Genomic DNA, 24296 nt, shown 5'->3' on the forward strand with positions numbered 1-24296 from the left:
TTAACACCAAACCTCGTTTTCATCTCCTTCTCACCTCTTCTGTGGAGCCAGTTCAGGCCCCGCAATCGACAAGAGGGACGCCTGCGTAGATAGGGTACCTCACAAATCGGCTGCTCACGCTAAACAGAAAGTCCCCGGCTAAACCTGTTGAGTATTTTCTACCTCACACAGAGTCTGAAAAAAAGATAGAAGGAAGTTTTTTGTTTTTTTAAAAAGGGAAAAAAAGCGGTCCAGCACGCGGGGTTAATACAGAGGGCGCGTTTTCGCGGAAACCTCGGATCCGCCGCAAATTAGCCTGGGAGGAGTTTCCCAGAAAGAGGAATGGGGGGGGGGGGAGAGATTCGGCCAACCCGCACGAGGCCGACTCTGAAGTAACTTAACTGCGGACGAGCGCTAGCCGGGTTGTCGCTGCGCGTGCCTCATAAGCGTTTCTCTCCCGCGAGGCGGTCACCAGCCCCGCCCCTCCTGTTCGGCTACGCTCCCCGGGCGAGTCCCGAGCGGTTCGCCGGCCTCTCCTCCCGCCGGGCGCGAGGCACCCCAGCTGCAGCCTGAGGCGAAGCAGGCCCTCCCCGCCAAAGGCAGGAGAGCCAGCGCCGCCGCCAGAGTGGGAGAGGGGGGATTTTTCCAAGCGGCCGCACTAACAATCAGGGAAGGCGCTGAGAGGAGGCGAGGGGGGCGCCCGCCAAACGCTCGGACGCAGCTGACTCTCGAGGGGGGGGGGCATCGAAGCAGCGCCGTGGTCGCTCTCCGCGCTCGGCTCTTCTCAAATGAATGAAGGAGCGGGACCTTTCGGGCGCGCTTGGGATCGCTCGCTCAGCTGTGGGACCGTTCCCCTGCCGCCCGCCGCGTAAGTAACTAGGTCGGGTGGTGTCGAGAATGGGGCGAGTCTGCTTTTCTTTGTGGGTCCTCCCGAGACGCGGAAGAGGGGTGCAGATCCGGCTCCACCTGACCCTCCTTGAGATGCGCCGCTCGAGATTTGGCGCCTCTTGAGCAGCCGTGGTGGCAACCGCCTCATTGTTTCTTGAGAAGGGGCGCGCGTGTATGCGACGTGTGTGTGTGTGGGGGGGGTATTGTTCCTGCGGCTGCTTTGCCCGGGAAAGAGCGCTTCCCAACTAAGCGTTGGCCGAGCGTTGATTGACTACTAAGAGTTTTGAACTAGCTGGACCCGGGGGGGGGGGGGGGGAGCGTGTGGAGGGAGAGAGGCCAGACAAAGCCAGAGGGGACTGGCTTGCGGGAAGAGTCGGCGGTGGTGACGACACCTGAGCGTTTCTGGTGTTTCTCCCGGTGGGGGGGGGGGGAGGGGGGAGTCTTTCCCAAGCTCCTCGCGCCTCTCTCGGTTTTATTGTTCTTTTCCACAGCATCGCTGACTCCTTTAAGTCCTTTCTCTGGAAATTACGGTAAGGGTTGCAAATTGCACGCACCCAGGTCCAAAAGCTCGTTCGAGTTCAGCAAAGCGCGCGGCCGGAATTCGCCTCACGGCTTTTTTTCTTTTTGTTAACCTGGAGCGGCTTTGAGGCAACCGGCTTCGTGCCGCGCTTTCAAAAGCCCTTTTAAACGCTGGGCGTGTTTAAAGAAAAAAAAAAGGCTAAGAAAGCAGCTGGCTCTCGCCGTGGGATTTTGCGCCGTTCTATCCTGGAAGTTAAGGATGAAGCAGAGTTTGTTTACATTTGTGTCTTTCTCTCCGCCTCCCCCCCCCTCCGGGGCCCTTCTTCAGTCGGCTTGTGCACACACGCACACTTCTGTGTTAAAGGTTTGACCGGCTCTGCTTCCCAGGAATACCCTGGGAGAAGCCAAGGGTTGCCAGCAGGTGGCTTGAGTAGTTCCGTGTGACAGGTGTGTAGAATAGAATAGAAATAGAATTGGAATAGAATAGACTAAGAGACAATGTGAGATGGAAATGGGTGAGGAAACAATAGGGAAAAGCAACGTCTAATTTATACTTAATACAAGTATTAATATGAATAATGTATAATTAATGTAAGTATTAATACAAATACATTAATATTTCATATTAACATTAATATGAAGCATTAATGTCTATATGTAGCTGTACATCTGCTGGAATTGTTAAGATATGGAAAATGTGAAAATTAATAAAAATAAATGCCAAAAAAAGAATTAGAATAGAAATTGAATTTTATTTGCCAAGTGTGATTGGACACAAGGAATTTGTCTTGCTGCATATGGTCTCAATTGGCAATATGTGGCTGTGTTGGTAGGGTATGCATATTCATATACTATCTGGATGAGCGTGTGAAGTACAGTAGTTCCAAGAACAGGGTGGTGCATCGAAGTTTCATACAGCCCTGTTGAAAACCAGGTAGGTTTCTTCTTGGAATAAGCATCGGTGTTCCTTTGATTTTCTTTTTTGCACGTGAAAGATACCGGGAAAATTGTTGCCTATGCTAGACTGTAAGACTGCTGAATTCTGGGGAAGGAGACAGGCACTGTTTAAATACTACCAGCTGCTTTTTAAAAAAGTAACTATTCTTCCAGGTTGTGTTTGAGCAGCTTCTTTGATTTGTGTTCAGGCTGCTTCCCTTGAACTTGTTTCAAGAAAAACTTGCAGCTTTTGGAGTTGGGGGGGGGGGAGAGAAATTATTTTAAAAGGTGGTTTGAATAAACTCCCCTGGGTAGTTCAAGCTTTGGAGAATCACCACCTGTTGATTTGTCTAGACTACATTTTTGTAATGTTCTTGTGTTGTAAACAAACCTTATATCTATTCCCTGTTTTGGCCAGACAGCTGGGAGGTTTCGCATGTTCTTTTTCCTTTGATAACAAAAGTCACTTTCAAATTCCATTAAGTAATATTTTATGAATATTCATCCATACTGCTTCTTTAAGTCAGTTTGTCTTTTAAAACTTGTAGTTCTAAAATTGCAGACACAACTTGGTTGCTTCATTCATTTCAGAGGTTGATAGTGCAATGTATCTCTATTTTCCCCCCAGCTTTTACCTTTTTGGCACCTATTTCGTGTTTAGTTTTCTGTTTAATGAAAGAAGCTCTCTTGATGTTTATAGTGTAAAATGAGAAATAACTAATGTTTGCTAACTTATCTTCAAAAATGGGATCCAACATCCATTGAATTTTTTGGAAGCACTGAGTAGTGAAGTTAGAACATGCCAATGCTACATTTTCTACGAAATCTTGCCATTTTAGATACTATGTGAAGAATGTAAATGATGTGGAATTATATCTGAAAAGACAAAAGTATCAAACTGCAAAGATTTCATTTTTAAAAATCGCCATAGCACTTAGAAAGTAAGAATCTTTGAAAAATGATAATTCTTAAAGCTGTTAATGTGAAAGTGTTGAGAAGGTCCATTGTACTTTAAATTTTTACTTTATCCTGTCCTTTTCAGATGCAAAAAATAAGCTTGTGGATGAAATGAATTCTACTTGTGGGTTAATGCGCAGGATTAACTCTTGATGCTTTTTATCTGTGACCCTCCATTCTTACAGGGGAAAATGAGCAGGTAAAGCACAGGAATAATGAGGATAGGACTGGAACAAACTTGCAAGCCACATTAGGATTCCAACCCAGAGATTCCATAAACTTTGTTAAAACAAACTTTGGTTTGGTTTTCCGGGTCAAAGCTCTTATTATCAGTTTCAATATGCATAACTTAAGGTTGTCTTTCCTGAAATATAGCATGGATACAAATATGGATGGGATACAAATATGAAGACCCAAGTCTTCAAGAAGGGCAGCATATAAGTCGTCATCATCATCATCATCATTTTCTGTGGTGCCTGAACCAGAGTAGTACCTATGATTTTATTTTTTCTGCTAAATAGTTCCTAAGAAGACTTCTTAACATTTTAATGATTACTCACTGATATCATGATCTTATGAGTCCCTTAAAAAAAAGAAATAGATGACATAGCAGAAAACTTTGGATGTGATACCAGAGGCATGACTCATTTGTACTTATGATTACCTTCATTCACTGTATGTTCAAAACCATATTGTTAATTACTGATTGGGCTACTTTCCAATGAATTTTTGAAGTTGGCAGTTTTCCACTAGCCATCTAGTGGACCAAAACTGTAAAAATCATCTCCAGTGATTATTCTGAGAGTTAAAACAAATATTGACAGCATGTAGGCCTATAGGCAAATAATGACAGAAATACTGATATGTCAAGCACACAGTCCTCATATATTTGCTGAGAATTTGATTGGAAATAAAAGAAACCTATAGATAATGACTGTTTACTTGTGATACTGGATTGATGTAAATAGTTTCCATTTTGATTTGAACACTAAGTGTGCAGTTGTATACCCATTTATCTGAGTATAAGCAATGGTATTTGCTTGTGAGAAGACATCTAGGATTGAACTGTAAATGAGACTAGTAAGCATGGATTCTAAATGTAATCATGTAATAAGGTATCTAGGAACCAAATGCCTTGTTCATTTTCCTTTTGTACTTTGGATATGTTATGTACCTGTGTGGCAGTGGAACATTTCTGGTTATCAAATAAACTGGCTAGACCACAAAAGTAAAGCTTGGATTTGAAAATCTCTTCTCTTGCCAATGCATTGTTTGATGGCTTATGCTCAGCTTAGTTGAGTGACTGAACTTAATCTTCTGAGATATGAAATGGAATCTGAATGAAGTTTTCAATTTGGTTGCGCTTTCCAAATTTAACTGCCCTTTCACTTCTCTTCACAAACTGTCGGGCAACTGCCACATAAAAATTCTGCAGTCCATATTCTAAGTATAAATAGATGACACCAGAATAGGTGCAAGAAAGGCTAGTGCAACTCTACAGAGTAGGATATGTAGAACTCATGGTTTCAACAACAGTGTACTTTCAGGAGAACTCTGGAATGTTATGTTTCCTGACTTGGCCATGCTATACCTCTTCTAGACCATGTTATTCCAGAAGCAGCTCAGTCATTTATGGAAGTCAGTTATCTGATCTGGAAATAATAGAAGGATACCAACCTTGGAAAATCATGTTCTAAAGTGGATATAGCACATCCTGGAGTTTTGTTTGGAGTATAGCATATCCTGGAGTTTTGTTTGGAGTTTTATAGCACATTCCAGAGTTTTGTCAGATTTAACTTCCTAAAGTCACTGGGATTTAGACTGCAAATAAAAAACAAGTAGCAAATCCCTGCTATATAAGTGCTCCTTCTTGCGACTGCAATAAACATGGACCATATTTTTATAAAAACTTGAAAATCTGTTCCCTTATAGCTTTGATTTATCTGTATAGGGAATAGGTTAACTTTTCATCAATTTCATCTGTCTTTCTCTTCAGGTATCAGCAATGAGAAGGGGATTGGTCACCTGCCCAGGAGAATGTGGAGGACCATTTTCCCCATATGCTTAGCAAGGCCTTCTCTTCAAGAGCAAACCACCTCATATGTTCTTACTTGAGTAGAGTCTGTTGCAAATTTGGGCTCAAACTTGATTGAGTGAGAACATAAAGAGAAACATTGCAATAGGTAGGTGGGATAAAGTAGTCATTAGTGCGCTTACCTCTGAAGTTGTGATACCTCTCTATGAAATGCTTAAGCTTTGACATTTTTATTTAGAAAAAAGTGAAATTAAATTTTATTGTGTGTTTTACTTGTTACATATTTACACTTTGTGTTTGCTTTATATTCTAAATCAGAGTTGTCTAACCTTGGCAACTTTAAGACCTGCAGACTTTATGCTGGTTAGAAAATTCTGGGACTTGAAGTCCATAATATTAAGTGTCTAAGGTTGGACACCCCGTTCTAAATGAACTTGATCACTTGTTAGACCCGGTTTTCATCTACATTTCAATATACTACCATATTTTTGAGTATAAGACCCACCTTCCCCTCCCCCCAAGGCGGCTGAAAAATTGGGTGCATCTTATACTCCAAATGTAGCTTTTTCAAAGCTTTTTCTTCAGTGCTAATGAGGCATTAACAATCTTTATTTATTTATTTATTTATTACTTAGATTTGTATGCCGCCCCTCTCCGAAGACTCCTAGCTCTTCCCTGCTTGCAGGCTTTTTTCATTGCTACTCCCTCCAAATAAGATTTTTTCCAGCCCTAAGTCTTTGCAGGCTTTTTTTTTCATTGCTACTCCCCCTGGAAAGTTTTTCTAAGCCCTAACCAGGGGATAAGATAATGTGCTGAAGCTGATCATACTAAGAACTCTAGCCAGACGAATACCTGGTAGGCAGATTCCCCACCCCCTATTTTCCTCCCCAAAAACTAAGGTGTGTCTTATCCTCTGAAAAATACAGAAATTAAAAGCCAGTTGTAGGTCTTGGACCAAAAAAGACCATCTCCCATGAACAGACTTCTAGAATATCTGAAGATAGGATATTGCAAAGGGAAAGTGGATGTGTGAAAGCTGCAGCCCAACCATCCCTTGCAGTATTTATTACTGTATACTGAAGTTAAAATAGTGACATCCTTTTCTCAAGGATAAATTCACAGAAAGGCCTTGAGATATTTTTCACTTCCTTCCTACAATGCTTTATGATAATTCATAGCAAATAAATACTTGAACATATGTAATGAGCCAAACTTTTAACTAGGAAACAGTCTTTTATAATAAAATGCTACAAACATTATAAGTCTTATATAAGATATCTTCTCATGTTTTCCTTTTTTTAAAAAATAGTCTTTATTAATTTTTCCTTTAAAACAAACATGTATATACAAGTATATTCCTTTTTATATACAGAATGTACAGCCTTTAATTATTAAGGCTTGTGGTTCAGATTTCCACAACTGCTTGTGGTGCTGTCCTCTGGCTAAATTTATAATGGAATCCTATTTGCTGGTAGTAAAGTTAAATCTGGAAGTGGCAGCTATGGGATATGTAAGTAATTGTGGTTGGAAAGGGGAAGGTTATAGCTGCCTTCTGAGTTCTGACTTAATTTTATAATATTCAGGAGTCCTGAATTCATATTATACACTACATTTGGCTATCTTTGCTGGTAAAAGTTATTTAAAATATTTTGCATAGAACTTTTGATAAAATCAGGCAGGATATAGAGTAGTATCATGTCTGTATAAATTATATATCAACTTCTCATGATGAAAGTATTTTAGGCTTTATAATGTTATTTTGAAAACTAACAATGGAAAATTTAATTTTTGTCCTAATTCGAGAAATCAATTTATATAACCCACAGTTATTTCCATTCCATAGTGTCTATCTTTCTGGCTCTTTGAAAGGAGAGGCAATGAAGCAAATTGTCATACTACACATTGTTTAACATTAAGATTTGATGTCCATTTTCAGTCAGGTTTCACATAAAAGTAACGTAAATTAAATGGAAGCATGACACATTATTTTTCCTGTGTACCTCATTTACAGTGGGACCACTTGAGTATATGGTCGATAATGTAATCTATTCCATTACATACAAAAGTAACATTTGAGAAAATGACTCTGTCTGGCGTGTTAGTATTTTGTAAATGAGGTTTTATGTGAGGAACCAATTTCAGTGCAGTTGAATCCATACTTCACATTCTAAAGTGGCACAGTTCTTGCAGTTATGACACACATTTTTTAAAAGATGGCAGTCAACTCAGTGTCTTGATATGTATGTGTAAGGGATGCAACTTTTACTCACAGGGAATATAAAACGCCACCTAGAGGTTTTGGTAAGTTAAATCGGGAGGCAAATTCGTAAAGTTGGGTGTGAAAGGTGTAGGCCAGGAGCGTCCATTCTTAGCAACATTGAGACTTGTGCAACTCCCAGAATTCCTAGCCAGCCATGAGAATTCTGGGAGTTGAAGTCCACAAGACTTACCAAGGTTGGACACTTCTGGTATTGGCTTTCCAACTGTTTCCAATTGGCTTTCCAACTGTTAGCACCATTATGTTTGATAATGTTGAAGTCTGTAAGAAAAGGATGGATTCTAACTTACCTCGCCACCAGTTCGCTTCCTCTTGCACTGCATGGGTGCTGCTCATACACAGAAGCAAAAAACAGCTTCTGTGCCTGCACAGAAGGCAAAAACAAGATACCCCCGCTGCCATTAAAGCCGGTTTGGGGGCGTGGCCAACCAGTGATCGCTCCCAGTTTGGCGAGCTATTCCCCCTATTGGTTCTAAGGAACCAGTCTGAACCGAAGAAGCCAGCCTCTGCTGTAATCTAATATATGGCTTTGCATTTGTTTTTGTTTCTTTTAAGAATATTTTTTTTAAATCTCACCAAATTTTGCTGGAAGAAGGGTGAACTGTACTATTTTCTTAGGATATTTTTTTTGCCCACATAATAGATTTATATACTGCAGCTGTCATACAGTATTTGTCATATGTAGTGATGGGCGAACCGAAGCCGCACAATTCAGGTCCGTACCGAATTTTGTGGTGTTCAGTATGCCAAACACGAACCTGAATTTTTTTCAGACTTCGAGCAAAGTTCGGGGTCATGTTCGGCATTCGGAGCTTTGACGTCACCGGCAGGTTGCTGAGGACGCCAAGGTGATCACTTCCTGGATTCCATGGAATCCAGGAATTGATCACCTTGGCGTCCTTAGCAACCTGCCAGTGACGTCAAAGCTCTGCCCCCGGAATCTCTTCATGGGAGGGATTCTCCATTCGGGTTCGGGTTCGGTTCGGGTTCATCCAAATTTTGCGTAAAGTTTGTCCGAACTTGCCGAACCTGAACACCGTTGGGTTCACCCATCACTAGTCATATATTTAGGATGACACATTTTAGCTTTAACAATAACAGCAAATATTTGTACATATTAATCATATTAAAATGGGGGGGGAATCAAAATCCCAAAGACTAACATACAAAAACATAAAAGCCCTGAAAAAACTTATCCAGTGGGTCGCATCATTCCCAGACTAAATGCCTATAGCAATGTTTCTTAAGGTGTGGTCCAAGGGGTCAAAATTATTTGTGCTGTCCTTGGGGGTCAGAATTATTTGTGCTGAAAAAAATACCATATTAAAATCCCATCAATTGTGAAAATCAACAGAAATAAATGCATCAACTGCAATGTTTAATATGGTAAATAAATTAAGGTTCTTTGGGAGTCATCCAAAAATTTTAAAAGTGAAACGGGGGACTAACAGAAAAAAGTTTAAGAAAAACAGATCTGGAAGAAAAAAACTACAGGTCTTTAATTCATTTTAAAAGATTTGGATAGTAATGGATGGATGTTAATCCGTACTTTGCTGGTATATATTTGGCCAGTATATGTGCCCAATAAATTTGCTTTTTCTTCAATAAGTGTTTACATCTAGCAATACTGGAATGGATGAGGGAATTATTTGTGTGAAGTTGTTTTATTCTGTCTTGCACTTGCATACTGTTTCATTTCCAAGATCTGGTCCCTGAAGGTGAAGGTGAATTTGGAGGATTCCTTTAGTGCAGCAAATTTTAGATTTGATCTAGCACAATGGTCTTCAGACTTGGCAACTTTTAAGACTTGTGAACTTCAACTCCCAGAATTCTGAAGTCTTAAATTTGCCACATTTCGGACCCCTCGTCTAGTACATCTAAATTCCCATTTCTGAGATTGTAATTCCTGATTTGGTACAAACACAATTTTGATGCTTTTACTTTTAATAGTTGCATTCAGTAGTGTAAATGGCAAAATACTGTAGTATCTTTAGCCCCTGGTTCTTTTATTTGTGGTTGTTAAAATTGAGACCAGTAGAATTAGTGAGAGCAATATTATTCTAATAAATGAAAATAATTTTGTAGTGTATTACATTCAGAACTCATAAAAGACCTTGCTGCACCAGCCGTTACGGTGTAGAACCAGTAGTGGGCTGCACCTGATAGGTGCCACACTATAGTGTGGTACAGAAAATCACGATGTGAATGCAGCTGCGCGTCCCCGATGTGCCCATGTGCACCCCTGTGTGAAATTGCATGCACGAAAGCAAAGAAATCTTCAAAAGTTGTTAAAATCTCTCTCACACAAGTGTCCTTATGCGAGATTTTACTTCCTGCACATGCACAGGAATACGTGCACCCCTGCGCCGGTCACCGGGAGTGCACCAGTTACACCGGTGACTGGGAGCCCTTCACTGGGCTCTTGCATGAGGCTGTAGAGTAATAGCCATAACAAATTCCTTCTAGACACTCAAGGTCATCCTTTGCTCAGCACCTGCCCGGAAGTGGATGGGAGAATCGGACACGTTGGCCACGCACCCGCACCGATCACTGTGAGTGCCCCGGGAGCACCGGTGATAGACAGCCTTTCCCAGTGCGGAACCTAAACATGTCAAGAAACTTTATGTTGATACAGAATACTAAAAAACTAAATGGAAATATCAGTGCAAACTGACATTAGGAGCATCATGCAAAAACCATGGTTTGAGTAGTGGAAACAAAAATGATAACCTTCATGAGCCCCAATAAACCCAAACCAGCCAAAACTATAATAACTGATAATGAAGGAGGCAAGGTTTTTTTCTTCTGCATTGGCTATGTCTTGATCAGTTTTTATCACTTGTATCAATCTTTATCAGTACAAGTTAGGAGTGAGTTCCAATTACCTTCACCACTGGTTTGCATCGTGATGTTTCACGTGTTCGCGCTAGCTAAGCTCACAGGCATGTGTGCGTCCCTTCACGCAATTTCACTTCTGCACATGTTCAGAAGATGGATTCAGCCTGAAACATAGCTGAGGAGTTGATCCGCTGTGTTTCGGGGGAAGAAATAAAGGTCAGTATTAACCCAGGGGAGGGCGGGCAGGGGGGCTTTTTTCAAAGCACAGAACAAGGAGAAGCCATCCAAACACAGTAAAATTGGCCGAAAATCCAGAAAAAAAAGATGGTGGCGAGCACAGACTGGTATAGAGCGAACTGGATCTGTGATACCAAAATTATATCACCAGCGGGCCACTAACAATTTGGGTGATCTGGTCCGAACCAGGAGGAACCCACCCCTGATGCAAGTAATCCTTGGCTTCCAGTTGAGCCCAAAATTCTGCTGCTAAGTGAGACAGTTGTTCAGGGAATTTTGCCCCATTTTATAACTTCTCTTGCCACAAGAGAATAACTGCAGTTGTTGAGTTAGTTGAGTGAGTCTTCGGAGAGGGGTGGCATACAAATCTAATAATAATAATAATAAATAATAATAATAATAATAATAATAATAATAATAATAATAATAATAATAATAATAGTTAACATGGTTGTGAAGTGAACCTGGCTTCCTCATTGACTTTGCTTTTCAAAAGAGGTTTGCATGACTGCAGGACCCTACAACCATCATAAATATGAATCAGTTGCCAGGGGCCTGAATTTTGATCATGTGAACAATGGGGATATTGGCAGTGATCATAAGTATGAAAAACAGTCACGAATCGCTTTTTTTAGTGCCGTTGTAACTTTGAACAGTCACTAAATGAACTGTTGTAAATCAAGTACTATCTGTATCAGATGGGTTCCTCCCAGTTTGGATCAGATGACTTGAAACACTAATGACCCGCTGGTGACATCAGGACCTGGTTTGGTTGGTGTCAATCCGTGGGCGCCATCTTTTTCTTGTGGAATTTTTTTTTAGTGTCGACATGGTTTCCTCTGCTGCTGCTTGAAAAGAGGGCCCTCCTATTTCACCCGAGTTTATACTGACCTTTATTCCTTCGCCCAAAGCACAGCTGATCAACTCCTCAGCTGTGTTCCAGGCTGATTCCAGCTACTGAGCTTGCATGGAAGCCAAATTGCATGAAGGAACATACATGTGTGAATGGAGCGTGCGCATGCCAAACATCATGATGCAAACCAGTGGCGAAGCTAAGTGGACCTGTACCTGTATAGAGAAAGGAGGAAATAGCAACTACATCCATAATAATTTTTTGTTTATCTCAAGAAAAAGAAAATATCTGGGTACATCTTAGGGACCTTTAATTGACAATTGTTCAAAACAGGATGTGAAGGCAAAACAGAACTTCAATCTAATCTTAAAGAACTGTTGTTTTGTTCTTTTATACTCTTGCCTGCAGAAAGTCTACCGAACATCAGAGCCAAGAATCTTGAACTTATGTTTCTTTCTAAAAAGTTACCACACAAATAAATAGACACAATAACTTCCCTCCGATCATGCAGGCACAGTATGAATACCTTGGATAGTTTTGTTTTTGTAAGTTCATCCATGGCTTACTTTGTTATAGCAATGTTTGTTTCTACTAGTATGAAAGAAAATATTTCTGGTTGCTGTTTGTATTGTATAACTTTCCAGCAAGAAGGGGGGGGGGGAGGAATTCCTCTTACTATAAAACTTACTGTTTTAATCATAAAACGGGTAATGGTGTTTTTAAACTTTTGGAGAGGGACTTTTTATGGTTTTGGGAAATCTGCGCCAAAGATATTAGAAGATCAGTGGAGCCTCTGTTCAAGAACGGCATGGCCGCTGGGAGTACCATCTCAGTCTAAAAAATCCAGTAAATGTGTAGGAGGCCTCTGCAATGTTTGCATCTAGAAGGCCTGCAGCCTTTTGCCACAGAGGAAATCAACTGCAGATGGATGAAACAGTTTCAACTCCAAGTACTGTATATGGATGGGTTTAAAAAAAAAAAAATCTACGACGTTTCTTCCTCATCCAGTTTCTTACCTTGAATAATAAGTTGGAAGACTGAAAAAAGAACATTGGGGTTTTGCTTTGTTTTTTTTTTAATACTTATTGAAATAAAATTTACATTGCTTTGAAGGTTATGTAATATGTGCAGCTCAGAACCCATGTGGGGACCAAAGGGAGAAAATACCTTTATTATAAATACAACAATAACCCTCTGTGTCTGTGGAACAATTTTGATGCAATCGTTGCATGGTGTTTTTAGTTTAACCAAAGTGTATGGAATCCATTTTCTTGGCTGTACATGAAATGTATAATTTAATAGGTTAAAATGTGGCAGGTGTGTGATTCAGAGTGCCCCATATACTGTTTCTCTGTATTTTTGGCACTATTTGAAATCATCATTCCAACTTTTGATACGTACATTCAGGTTTGAGTTAGTTCAGACTGAACTGAATTATGAAGCTGAATAATGGTGTCACAATACAAGGAGGAAGATATTTTGCCACTGACGGTTGTCTTCTTCTTAAAGGAACTTGTCCTTAAAGGAACTTATCCTTGTCCTGATATGTCCACAGGATAATAATTAGAGCCTGATCTTTGGTACTTTGAGTATCAAAGTACTTTGAGTACTTTGTTTCTTTGATTTGTTTGTTTAATTTCTGGTTGTCCAGGTTTAAATAAATGAGGTTGAGATGGCACAATGGTTAATCAAAAACGTAAGTGGGAGGGCTTGATTTCACAGCTGCAGGGGAGAGTGGGATGCATCATAGAGTTCTGGAAAACATAGGTGGGTTCATTTTGTAATGTTAAGGACAAGAAAGCAACTGTTTGACAGCTCCCTTTCTGGGGGCTGCCTTTCTTATAGTTTTAGATTTTAAAGACTCTTGGAGTGATGACGGATTTCAGAGCCACATGTGGAATGCTGTTTGCCGAGCCTAGTGTTCAGTCATTGAGCATTATTGCCTGAACCCATCTATGGTAAATATATGGTTAAGAAAATCAAGGAAGAAAACAAACAAACAAACAAACAAATCCAGATGTTTTGGAAGCCTCCATCACTTATATGGTGTGTGAGTTCAAAAACTATTTCATAGTTATGATCCTTGACATCTGGACTCTGCTTGTAAGGTAGTGCTCTTTTTTCACCACTTGGTTAACTATAATGCTAAGTTTATACTCACAATGTAGAAATATTACAATGAATCAAAACTGTCAGATATAGAAAATGATACACTTGGCATTATCATTTATTTTATGTTATTCAGCTTGCTTGGGTGTTATTTGTAGATTTTGGCTAATTCCCAGATTTACAAAAAAGAAGCCATTTGATTTTGGAAATGTGGAACATATGATAGATGTTTTTCTTGTCATTTCATTAATTTTCAATATTTTTCCTTTCTTCATGACTAGTTTCTCCAATTGGTTTAATGGGTCATCGACTATATTTTTAAAAAGTTTTCCATCCTGAAATAAGTTCAATGTGGAGCATTTCATTTGTAATATTAAAGCCCTCAGCAAGCATTATTCAGTTTATACATATAGATTATACTCATAAACCATGATCTTGTTATCCATGATTTTGTATTATCACAGAAAATATGTCTTGTTATTTCCAGACTAGGGATGATTTTTCCTTTCTATTAATTATTGCTTATTTTAAAAAGTCAGGATCAATTTAGTCAAAAATATTTAATTTCAAAGTGCTTTTTCCATACATATTTTTAAGATGTTAATTTTAATGTTAATTATTAGCTGGGCATGGTAACAATGGTGGATGTGTAATGTTGGCTTCACTTTGCTGTAGAATATTTCCTGATTTAAAGGCACATTTTTGCTATTCTTGGTACCTTATTTTCATTAGGTTTAAGAGTGGCATGGTGGCTTAGTGGTGAAGACACTCACTTCCCACTCAGAAGATTGAGAGTGCAATCTTAGAGAGAGGCGGATGTTTCTCACTCAGGGTTCACAGGAAAAATATCTGCTGCAAACTCCATATAGGTGTCAGGAAGGGAATCTGGTCAATAAATGCTCAGCTTCATCCAGTTGTCCTGACTCTATTGCGATCATTTAACGATTAACTATCATTAAAAATGATTAGGTTTAAATTACAGCTTTCTAATGAAGGTATGTTTGAAGTTTTTGGGTGTCACTGGTTAAACTAATGTCTTTTGCCACATGCACCTGATAGGAGTTTGTGAGTCCTTGATATTTATTGGAAAAGGGATATTATTATTATTATTATTATTATTATTATTATTATTATTATTATTATTATTATTATTAATTGGATTTGTATGCCGCCCTCTCCATAGACTCGGGCCGGCTTACAGCAATGATAAAAACAATATATAATGACAAATCTAATAGTTAGAATCTAAAATAACAATAATACATTTAAAAAGTCTAAAAAACAAGAAACCCCAATATATAAAACAAAAACAAAAAGAACCCATATATTAATAAGGTATATTGCTGTATTTAACCTTGTTGTAGAAGCAAAATGTGGTATTCATTTTTCCCAGCCATTTTTCACTAGAGTTGTATGATATAAATTAATTTCCTAATAATTTATTTGGAATTAATGATAATTATATACACATAAATACTCATACTATTTGCTAAGCAAAACGCCAAGAAGTTTAATGCCAGCCCTTGTAGACAGCTGTATCCAATTTTTTCAATACTTTTTTTCCTTAAACCACATACTGCTTATTCCTTTTTTTACAATCATTTGCATATCTAAAAATTCTTGATCCATTTTATTGTCTTTATTAAGCCTAATAATAATCGTTTACTTGCTCCAAGTTTTTTGAAGTGTTATTTATTCCGTTTGGATGCTTTCCATTTGAGATATTTAGATGCCATTTGGAAAATTTAGATTCTATTTGGAATATTTATTCACTTTATTCCATTTGGATGCATCCTGACTCCCATTAAACCCTGGGTGAGTCAGAAGCATCAAAAACAATGAATGCAAAATAAATTAACCAAACAAATGCTAAAGCAATCAAAACTAAAAAAGAATGTACACATTGTATAACTTGTAGTTCTGTACTGTATTTTTGTATTAATTAAAATTACTTTGATATAAATTATTTAATATCCATACTTTGTAGCATACAATCAATTTGTACACCACCCAAAGTAACCTATGAGATACTGTAGGTTTAATAAGTAATGTTTAATAAGTAATATAATATTTACTGCAAATAATGTGTGTTCTTGGCCAATAACATGGCATTATATGTTTTTTATCAGGGCAATCTGGTCTACTCAAATATGGGACAGAACATACTGCTCCCGCTTTCGCCTTTCAGTCCAAATCCAGGATCCTTTGCAGGCAGTTGCTTTCGCGACAAACTATTTTTTGTGTTAAATTTATATTTACCGACAAAGAATTTAACACAACATGGCATTATCTTCATTGAAAACTGTTGTACATGCATTTTCACATCCCCAATCAAAATACCTCTACCATCACCATAAGCATTCCTTATTCAAATATATACTACTGTTTTTTATATTATTAGTTAAATTATCCATTAAATATGCAGTATATTAAGTAAATGCATAAAGCATACAAACTTATTTTTAAGTATTGAGATGGTTTAGTTTACTCCAGGTCCGCCATTCAAGTGGGAAAATGGAGACTGTTGATTGGTTGAGCCACCTGACAGCTCCTATAAAATCCAGCAACTAGTCAGCCTGGCTAGTGGTTGGATCTTACTCATTGCTACAAGAAAGAGCTGTTGTTCAAAGTATGTCTTAAACCCCTTCAGTCCCAGGATTTAACACTTATACTGTCAGTTTGTTGAGTCACTCACTACCAAGGATTCCAATTTTTTATTCATGCTTTACTTGGGTCATGTCTCACTTTTATTGCATTTGACAGGCAACTCTCAATGTTATATTCATGTAAAGCATTGCATAATTGAAGCTTATTTTCTTTGTCTTATGCTTTCTCTAACTCAGCAGACTTACAATAAACTTACTTTCTCACAATACTACATTTCTGAAAGACTGAAAATCGTCACTGAACACCAAAAAACTGATCTACATACCTCTTGTATTGGCATAGAGCGGCATTGACTTAAAAAACTGGTTTATTGTCACTTCTCTTACTCTCCTTAGTCAGAATCCTGCCAAATACTTTTTGAGGCATATTTAACAGTTTAATCCCCCTGTAGTTTTTGCACTTGCTCTTTCTGCCTTACTTTTTGTATAGGAGAATGATAACAGCATTCTTTCATTAATCAGGCACAGATTCATCCTTCACATATACTGTATGCTAAACAAGTTATAACAGCCTCTCTTTAGTTAAACCACATTTATATTTTATTATTTCTTCAGTTGTCCCAAATGTGCGTTTTTGAAGAGGCTACTGGACTTTTTGATTTTTCTTTGAAGACGTTTTGCTTCTCATCCAATAAGCTTTTTCAGCTCATTTTTCTTCAGTTACACTATTTGCATCAGCAGCCTTGCACTTTTTCAACATCATTATGCAATTCATGATGTTCATACTGGGCTGGGGATGCTAATATTTAAAACATTTATTTCAGTTCAGTCTATAATTATTATTTACATGCCACCCAGTGACTATTTTGGCACAGCACTATTTTGTACTAATAAATGTCCAAATGAACAGCTAGGTAAACACTGCTTCCTTTCAGTTTTATTCGAAATCATTTAATAACTTTAATTTTTAATTACATTTTTTCTGGACTCTCCTTTTTAGGTTTCCTTTCGCTTTTTCTTTTTTTACATTTCTTCATTCATGCAGGATTAATTTATTTTCTAATAGTTTTTCATACAGGACTTGTACTTTTTCTTCCTATAGTTCTCCTACTTTCACTCTGTTTTCTTTCCCCCCCAAGATTCAGTTTTATCTCATCAGTTTTATATCTTTTATTCCTCTCAATCTTTCATTATAAACAGGTCAGTAGGGCCTTTAAGTTCATATTCACTTCTTTATCATGACTACTTAAATCAAAGGTCTTCAAACTTGTCAACTTTAAAAGATGATTGTAGCTTCAAATGTCTGCCTTTGAGACCACCTGTTACTCTTTGTGTCTCTCAGGCTTAGTTACTTACTAAATATTTCAATGATCTTCTATTTGTATATTGGGAAGGGATAGTGAAAGTATTCTAGACATTTCTTATGCTCCCCCCTCCCTCAAATTCTGGAATTCCATCATCTAGGAAACTGCCAAAACCTAAGTTGCTTTCCTCTTGGATTCAATCATCAAGCTACAAAATAATTTATAATCACAACAACAGTTTGAGCTTTCACATTTCAAATGAGCAAACTATTCCTTTTTTTCTGTTTGCTCAGGTATTTGCCTCCATTATCAATGAATTCACAAGTGAGAAGTCTTGAATAATGTATAAAGGAAAGAGGGCTTTGCCAATGTCTTGTTCTTTTGACATTAAAGCAGACTATAATCTGCATAAACTGCATGGTTTTCTATCAGTTGTGTTATACTATTCCAACTTGATAAATACTTAAATTACCCAAAGCATCTGAATCCTGATGATGGGCTTCTGTTCTAATTTATTTCAGTGGAAAACAAATATCTCACTAGATTCATACATTATGGTACTGAAGAGGAAGAACTGTTCATAAATATACTGTACAGTAAGAACATACTCATAGAGACTTCCGGGGTGGAGCCAGGCTGAAGCGACGTGCAAATCAGTAGCTCCTGGTTTGTACTCGAGATTTCTCGCTTAAAAGACCACTTAGTGGTGTTAATTCTTCCTGGTGAGAAGACTTATAGTTAGGGGAAGCATCTGGTTACGGGGGGGTCACAACCCCTCCCTTAGCGGGTGGTAAACCCCTGTAGTTGAGCGGGGGGAAAAACCGGGGTTTGTCCTCAGCCCGAAGGCCTGGCTTTACTGAGCTGTCATCAAGGAAGTTAAAAAAATAGAGCGGCGGCAGCAGCGGTTTGGAAAAAAAAATTACTTACCCAGAATGATCTAGAGGTGCTAAACAACGGCTTTGTGAGAACTCATATAGTCTCCTGTGATTAACGAGCGGCGATTGAGGAGAGCGGAGCTTTTCTTTTTTTTTGAAGGGAAAAGTAAGTTGCTGATGGTGGGCGGAAGTAGTCGCAGCCGGTTAGAAAGTTAAAAGAGGACGTTCTGTGTGAAGGAGATGGTAGCTTGACGGAGGATCTGGTGCTGTGTGGCTGGTGTGGTCGGTGACAAAGAGAGAGGAGAAAGAGCAGAGGCGAGAACAGTTATAGAAAGTAGTATATCGTGAACGTCTGCAGCGGAGACCGGAGACCGGAGACCGGGGAGCGGTGCGAACCAAACGAGATGGGAGGCCTAGACCGGTCAGAACGCAGCGGAGCCGAGTTGTGAAGGATCTCAACAGCCGAATATCTACGTGGAGGAGACAAGTAAGACTAGCGGCGGAAGATTTGAGACAACCGCCGCCTGTTCTCGGTCCCCTTTTTGTTTTGCTATTTGCCTTTCCTCTCCCCCAGCGAAGCCAGCTACTCTTAGTGATTGTAAGACGAAGGAGAAAAGAAATCCGGCTGGGAGACAGCAGGAGAGGAAGTGAAGGAGGGTTAAAGGACTGTGGCTTTGAGAATGGTCTGTGGGGGTTTCATAGTTTAATGCGACCGAAGGAGAGAGAAGGAGAGAAGACGCCTTTTTCTTTTGCACGCCTGCAGGGAGATCTGAGAAACCGTTGCTGACAGTTACGACAAACCAGGATACCTAGATCATTGGTGAATAACATTGACTGAACTGCTGAGCCTTATTTAAAGTGAACGCTGCGAATTTTTTGAGCTGACTGGAATGTGTTGTAATACTAAAAGCTAAAAAGCTAAATGCCTATTCTTGATTCTACTTTATTGTTTCCCTTTTTTCCTTTTTTCCCCTTCTTTCCTTTCTTTTTTCTACTGAATTAATCTTTTTCCCCCTCTCTCTTTTCTTCCTTCCTTTTCTAATCAAGATTTTTTTTTAAAAACCCTTCTTTTTCTATTTAAGAAGCAAAAGTGATTAATTGATTAATTGACTAGTTGTTGTATTAAGACCTTTAAATTAATTGACAATTGATAACTGATATCAATTTAAACTATCTAAGATTAATTATTAATTATTATTAATTATTATTAATTATTAATTATTAACTATAGTGTTTATAATACCTATAAAGTGTTTTAAGGATTTTAAGACCTGCTTAGAAACAACTTAAGTTAGATTTATACTATTTAAGCTATTTATTACTATTTATTAACTGTTAACTATTAACTAAGTAATTAATTCATTTAACTACTTAATACTACTTGACAGTACATTAATTATTTACCTTAATTGTCCACTCAAACTCTATTTCTATCTATACCTTATTTATATGTGTACTGAATACTGTTATTTACTATTTATTTAATTGATTAATTGATAACAATAGATAACAATTGATAACAATTGATAATAAGTGACTAGTTAAGAAAGATATATATATATATAATCAGTTAGAAATTAGTAATTAGAAATTTTATATTTGACTACTCTTATACTAAATATTGGAGAATTTAGTTACGTTAGAACGAATTTCAATTACTCCAACTTACCAAGTGAGACTAACCTTAAAGTGTGACTCAAACAACAACTCCTCCTTTACTAATCAATTGAATACGTGGAAAGGACATTATCTTGGACAATTTGTTAATCACTCTTATCTGGAAAGGGAGTATGACAACCAATTTCTCTAAATACCAAAAAAAAACCATACCAGGAACATCGACGACGCAAAGCACAAAATCAAATATAGAAATGGCAACTACCGACAAAACTTCTCTGCAATCGATCCAGGCCTCGTTAAACCTGATTCAAGAGTTCATGGTCCGCAGCCAAGAGGTAGCCACAGTTACCCAAGAAACCATAAGACAAAACCACGAAGAAACAAAACAAAACTTTGAAAAAGTGTCTGGAAAAATTGAAGGTTTGGAAAACCGAATGGAAGGCATACAGGAAATTATAATTAACCATGAACAGAGGATACAAAAAATTGAAACAGACACAAAAAGAATCGATGAGAGAAGAATCGAAGCGGAAGGAAGATTAATTGCGGCCAATAACGAGCTCGAAAACTCAATCACAATCCTGGAAATGGAGAAAGCAGCTTACTTTCTCCGCTTTCAAAATATTCCCGAAAATGCAGACGAAGGTCTATTCAATAAACTAGCGCAGCTGATCACTGATAATACACAAATTGAACTAGACGAGGTCAAAGACCACATCGATGAAATTTACAGAATTCAAACAAACTATGCTAAGAACCACAGATTACCCAGAGAGGTCCACGTAAAATTTACCCAAAAATCTATTAGGGACGAAATATACAAATCAACAAGAAATGGGAAAATCTTGTATCAAGAAAAAGACATAATAATTCTCAAACAGATCCCGAAAAGAATAAGGGAGAAAAGGAGAGAGTTCCATTACTTTACAGCAAAGCTATTGAGAAGGGGAATCCCATTCCGATGGCTAATTCCGGACAGTCTCCTGGTAACGTGGAATGGGAAAAAAATCAAAATAGACTCGTTCAAGAAAGCAGATTATTTCATTCAAAAACATCTAGAACGGGAGCCAGAGAACCGTCAAACTATAGAAGATCTACCACAGGAGGAGAGACGGACCGAGGATAGAAGAGAGGAGGAACAAGACAAGGAAGAACAACAAAAGGAACAAAGGGTTACAACAAGAGCGGCGGCTAAACGTCAATAAAGGAAAGGAAAGCAACCGGGAAAAAAGGGAAGAAAATGACGCTAAAAACACTTGAGTTAATTTCTGTAAACATCAATGGATTGAATTCTCCGATAAAAAGAAAACAGATAATGATGAAATTATTAAAACAAAATTCAGATATATTATGCCTTCAAGAAGTACATATCAGAAATCAGGATCATAAACTCCTAGAAAATAAAAAATTAGGTAAACTATTCACAGCTCTAACAGACTCAAAAAAGAGAGGGATTGCTTTATACATTAGGGACATATACCAACCGGAAAAAATTTACTCAGATGAAGATGGAAGAATACTGATTGTAAAAATTAAAATAGGATATAGAGAAATAGTGATAGTGGCGATTTACGCTACAAACACAAAACAGAAACAATTCTACAAAAAATTAGCTGAACAGTTAGCACATATACAAAAAGGGGACATTTGTATCATTGGGGATTATAATGCAGTGAGTGACATTAAAAAAGATTTTAAATCTATGAAGAAAAAATCGAAAGATAGAAAAACACTGCCATCAGAATTCCAGGAAATAGCAAGGGAATATAGATTGGTAGATATTTGGAGAGAAAGACATCCATCTGCCCGGGAATACACTTTTTACTCACCGCCCCAAAAGTCGTGGTCCCGAATAGACATGATCTGGACAGACCAAAATTTTGGGAAATTAATCCACGAGATTGAAAGAGGCCCAAACATATGGGCAGACCATCAACCAATATTGATGAAAATTAAAATACCGACCCCAGGACAACACCGTTGGTCCATAAACCAGCTATTATTCCAAGATCAGGATTATATTAAACATATTAAACAAGAACTCAAGCTATTCTTAAGAGACAATTGGAATACTGACACTACTATTCAGAACATCTGGGATACAATAAAAGCATTTATGAGAGGGACAACAATAGCTTACCTAGCAAAAAAAAAGAAACATAAAGATAGGAAATTAGACGAATTTAAGAGTAAACTAAAACACTTAGAAATAGAAGCTCAAAAAGACCTCCAAAATGGAAAAATAAGAGAAGAGATAGACACAATAAAACACAACATTAATCTAATAATACAAGATGAAATTGTCATAAAGTTAAGGAAGACCATTCAATACCATTTTGAAAACGCGAATAAAATAGGTAGATGGCTTGCTTATAAACTAAAAAAACAGGAAGAAGAGCGATACATACAAACTTTAGAAGATAAAAATACAACATATACTGGGGGGGGGGGGAGAACATAGCAGTGGAATACTATGCCCATTTGTATCAAAAGGAAGAAACAAATCAAGCCCAATTAAATAAATACTTAGAGGAAGCGAAAGTACAAAAGGTAGCAGAATCAGATGAAACTATACTAAATAAAGAAATAACCATATCAGAAGTTGAATACGCAATAGCTAAACAAAAGAATAGCAAAACTCCAGGCCCAGATGGGATACCGGCCAAATTTTATAAAGAGCTAAAGGAGTCTTTACTTGAAATTTTAGTAATAATATTTAACGAAGTATTAGGAAAAGGTTTGCTACCGACATCTTGGACACAAGCCTTAATAAGTTTAATCCCGAAAGACCCAGAAAAAAAAAACACATACAAAATTATCGGCCAATATCCCTTCTCAATGTCGATTATAAAATCTTTATGACAATAATAGCTGAAAGACTTAAACCAATCTTAAACAAAATAATAAAGGAGGATCAAAATGGCTTCCTCCCAGGTAGATACATAAGAAACAACACAAGAACAATACTCAACACTTTAGAATATTACGAGACACATTCAGAAAAACAATTAGCACTAATATTTTTGGATGCCCAAAAGGCTTTCGATAACCTAAGATGGGAATTTACTCTTGAATTAATTAAAAAAATGCAATTCGGCCCAAAAATGATAAAAATGTTTCAAACTATATATAACACTCAATCAGCTCAAATAATACTTAATGGTGAATTAACGAGGTCTTTTCAAATCTCAAAAGGAGTCCGACAAGGATGTCCCTTATCTCCGCTTCTATATACTTTTAGCAGTAGAAACACTACTAAATCAAATAAGAACCAATGCGAGAATCACAGGTCTCACGATAAAAAAACAGGAATTTAAAGTCCAAGCTTATGCAGATGACTTAGCATTTATTTTGGAGGACCCAATAGAAGCAGGGGAATATCTATTGAGAGAAGTACAATGATATGGAGAGGTAGCTGGTCTAAAAATCAATAAACAAAAAACCAAAATCATAACCAAAAACATGAACATCAAACAAGAACAGGAACTAGAAAAATTTTTAGGAATTCAAACCGTCAAAAAAGTAAAATATCTGGGCATAATACTAACTAAAAGGTGTGGCACAATTCAAAAGGATAACTATGATCTACTTATCAAAAAAACAGAACAACAGTTAATTAGGTGGAATAAAATTCACATCTCGTTATCAGGGAGGATAGCTACAATTAAAATGTCTATCTTACCTAAATTTTTATATTTATTCCAGACTATCCCAATAAAATTGAACAAAAACTTTTTCACCAAAATAAACACAACTATTTCAAAATTTATCTGGGCGGGGAAAAAACCAAGGGTGAGATTTAAAGCCTTACAAGACAGAGTAACACAAGGCGGATTTGGACTACCAAACTTTCAAGTCTACTACGAAGCATCGGTTCTTCTATGGGCAAAAGAATGGATAACCCTCCAAGACCAGAGAACTTTGGCTTTGGAGGGACACAACATTCTACAGGGTTGGCATAGCTTCCTATGGAATGAAAAAGAGAAAATACCAGTATATTTTAGAAACCACATGATCAGGGACTCCTTAATAAATGTATGGTTAAGAATTAAAAAAGAACACTACTCCAAAATCCCTAGGTGGTATTCTAGCCTTGAAGCCCTTAGACACCCTAATTTATTTCAAATACAAAAAGTGCTGAATTATAATCACACATTAGATGAGAAAGGAGTTATAAAATCTAGACAACAACTACAAAACCAAAATATCAATATTGATTGGTGGTCCTATGCTCAAATTTTGACGAAATGGAATAAAGACAA

The 24296-nt window shown here is 37.7% G+C and overlaps 1 protein-coding gene across 4 annotated transcripts in view; it reads left to right on the forward strand.

Moving 5' to 3' along the window:
- Positions 1-362: 362 nt before the first annotated feature.
- Positions 363-24296, forward strand: part of PLEKHG1 (pleckstrin homology and RhoGEF domain containing G1) — a 133596-nt gene continuing 109662 nt past the window's right edge. Inside the window, exons 1-2 of one of the 4 annotated variants that reach the window (XM_070733703.1) lie at positions 762-847; positions 5276-5462. Coding sequence is in view for 1 of the 4 variants with exons in the window: in XM_070733702.1 (XP_070589803.1) it covers positions 772-847 (76 nt within the window). In the remaining 3 variants the exon portion in view is untranslated. Of the gene's footprint in view, positions 848-1785; positions 1834-3370; positions 3479-5275; positions 5463-24296 lie in introns of those variants that run through there. The other 3 variants (XM_070733705.1, XM_070733704.1, XM_070733702.1) reach the window with 3 other exon arrangements.

The sequence above is a fragment of the Erythrolamprus reginae genome, chromosome 1 (assembly GCF_031021105.1).
Source record: "Erythrolamprus reginae isolate rEryReg1 chromosome 1, rEryReg1.hap1, whole genome shotgun sequence".
NCBI lineage: Eukaryota > Metazoa > Chordata > Lepidosauria > Squamata > Dipsadidae > Erythrolamprus > Erythrolamprus reginae.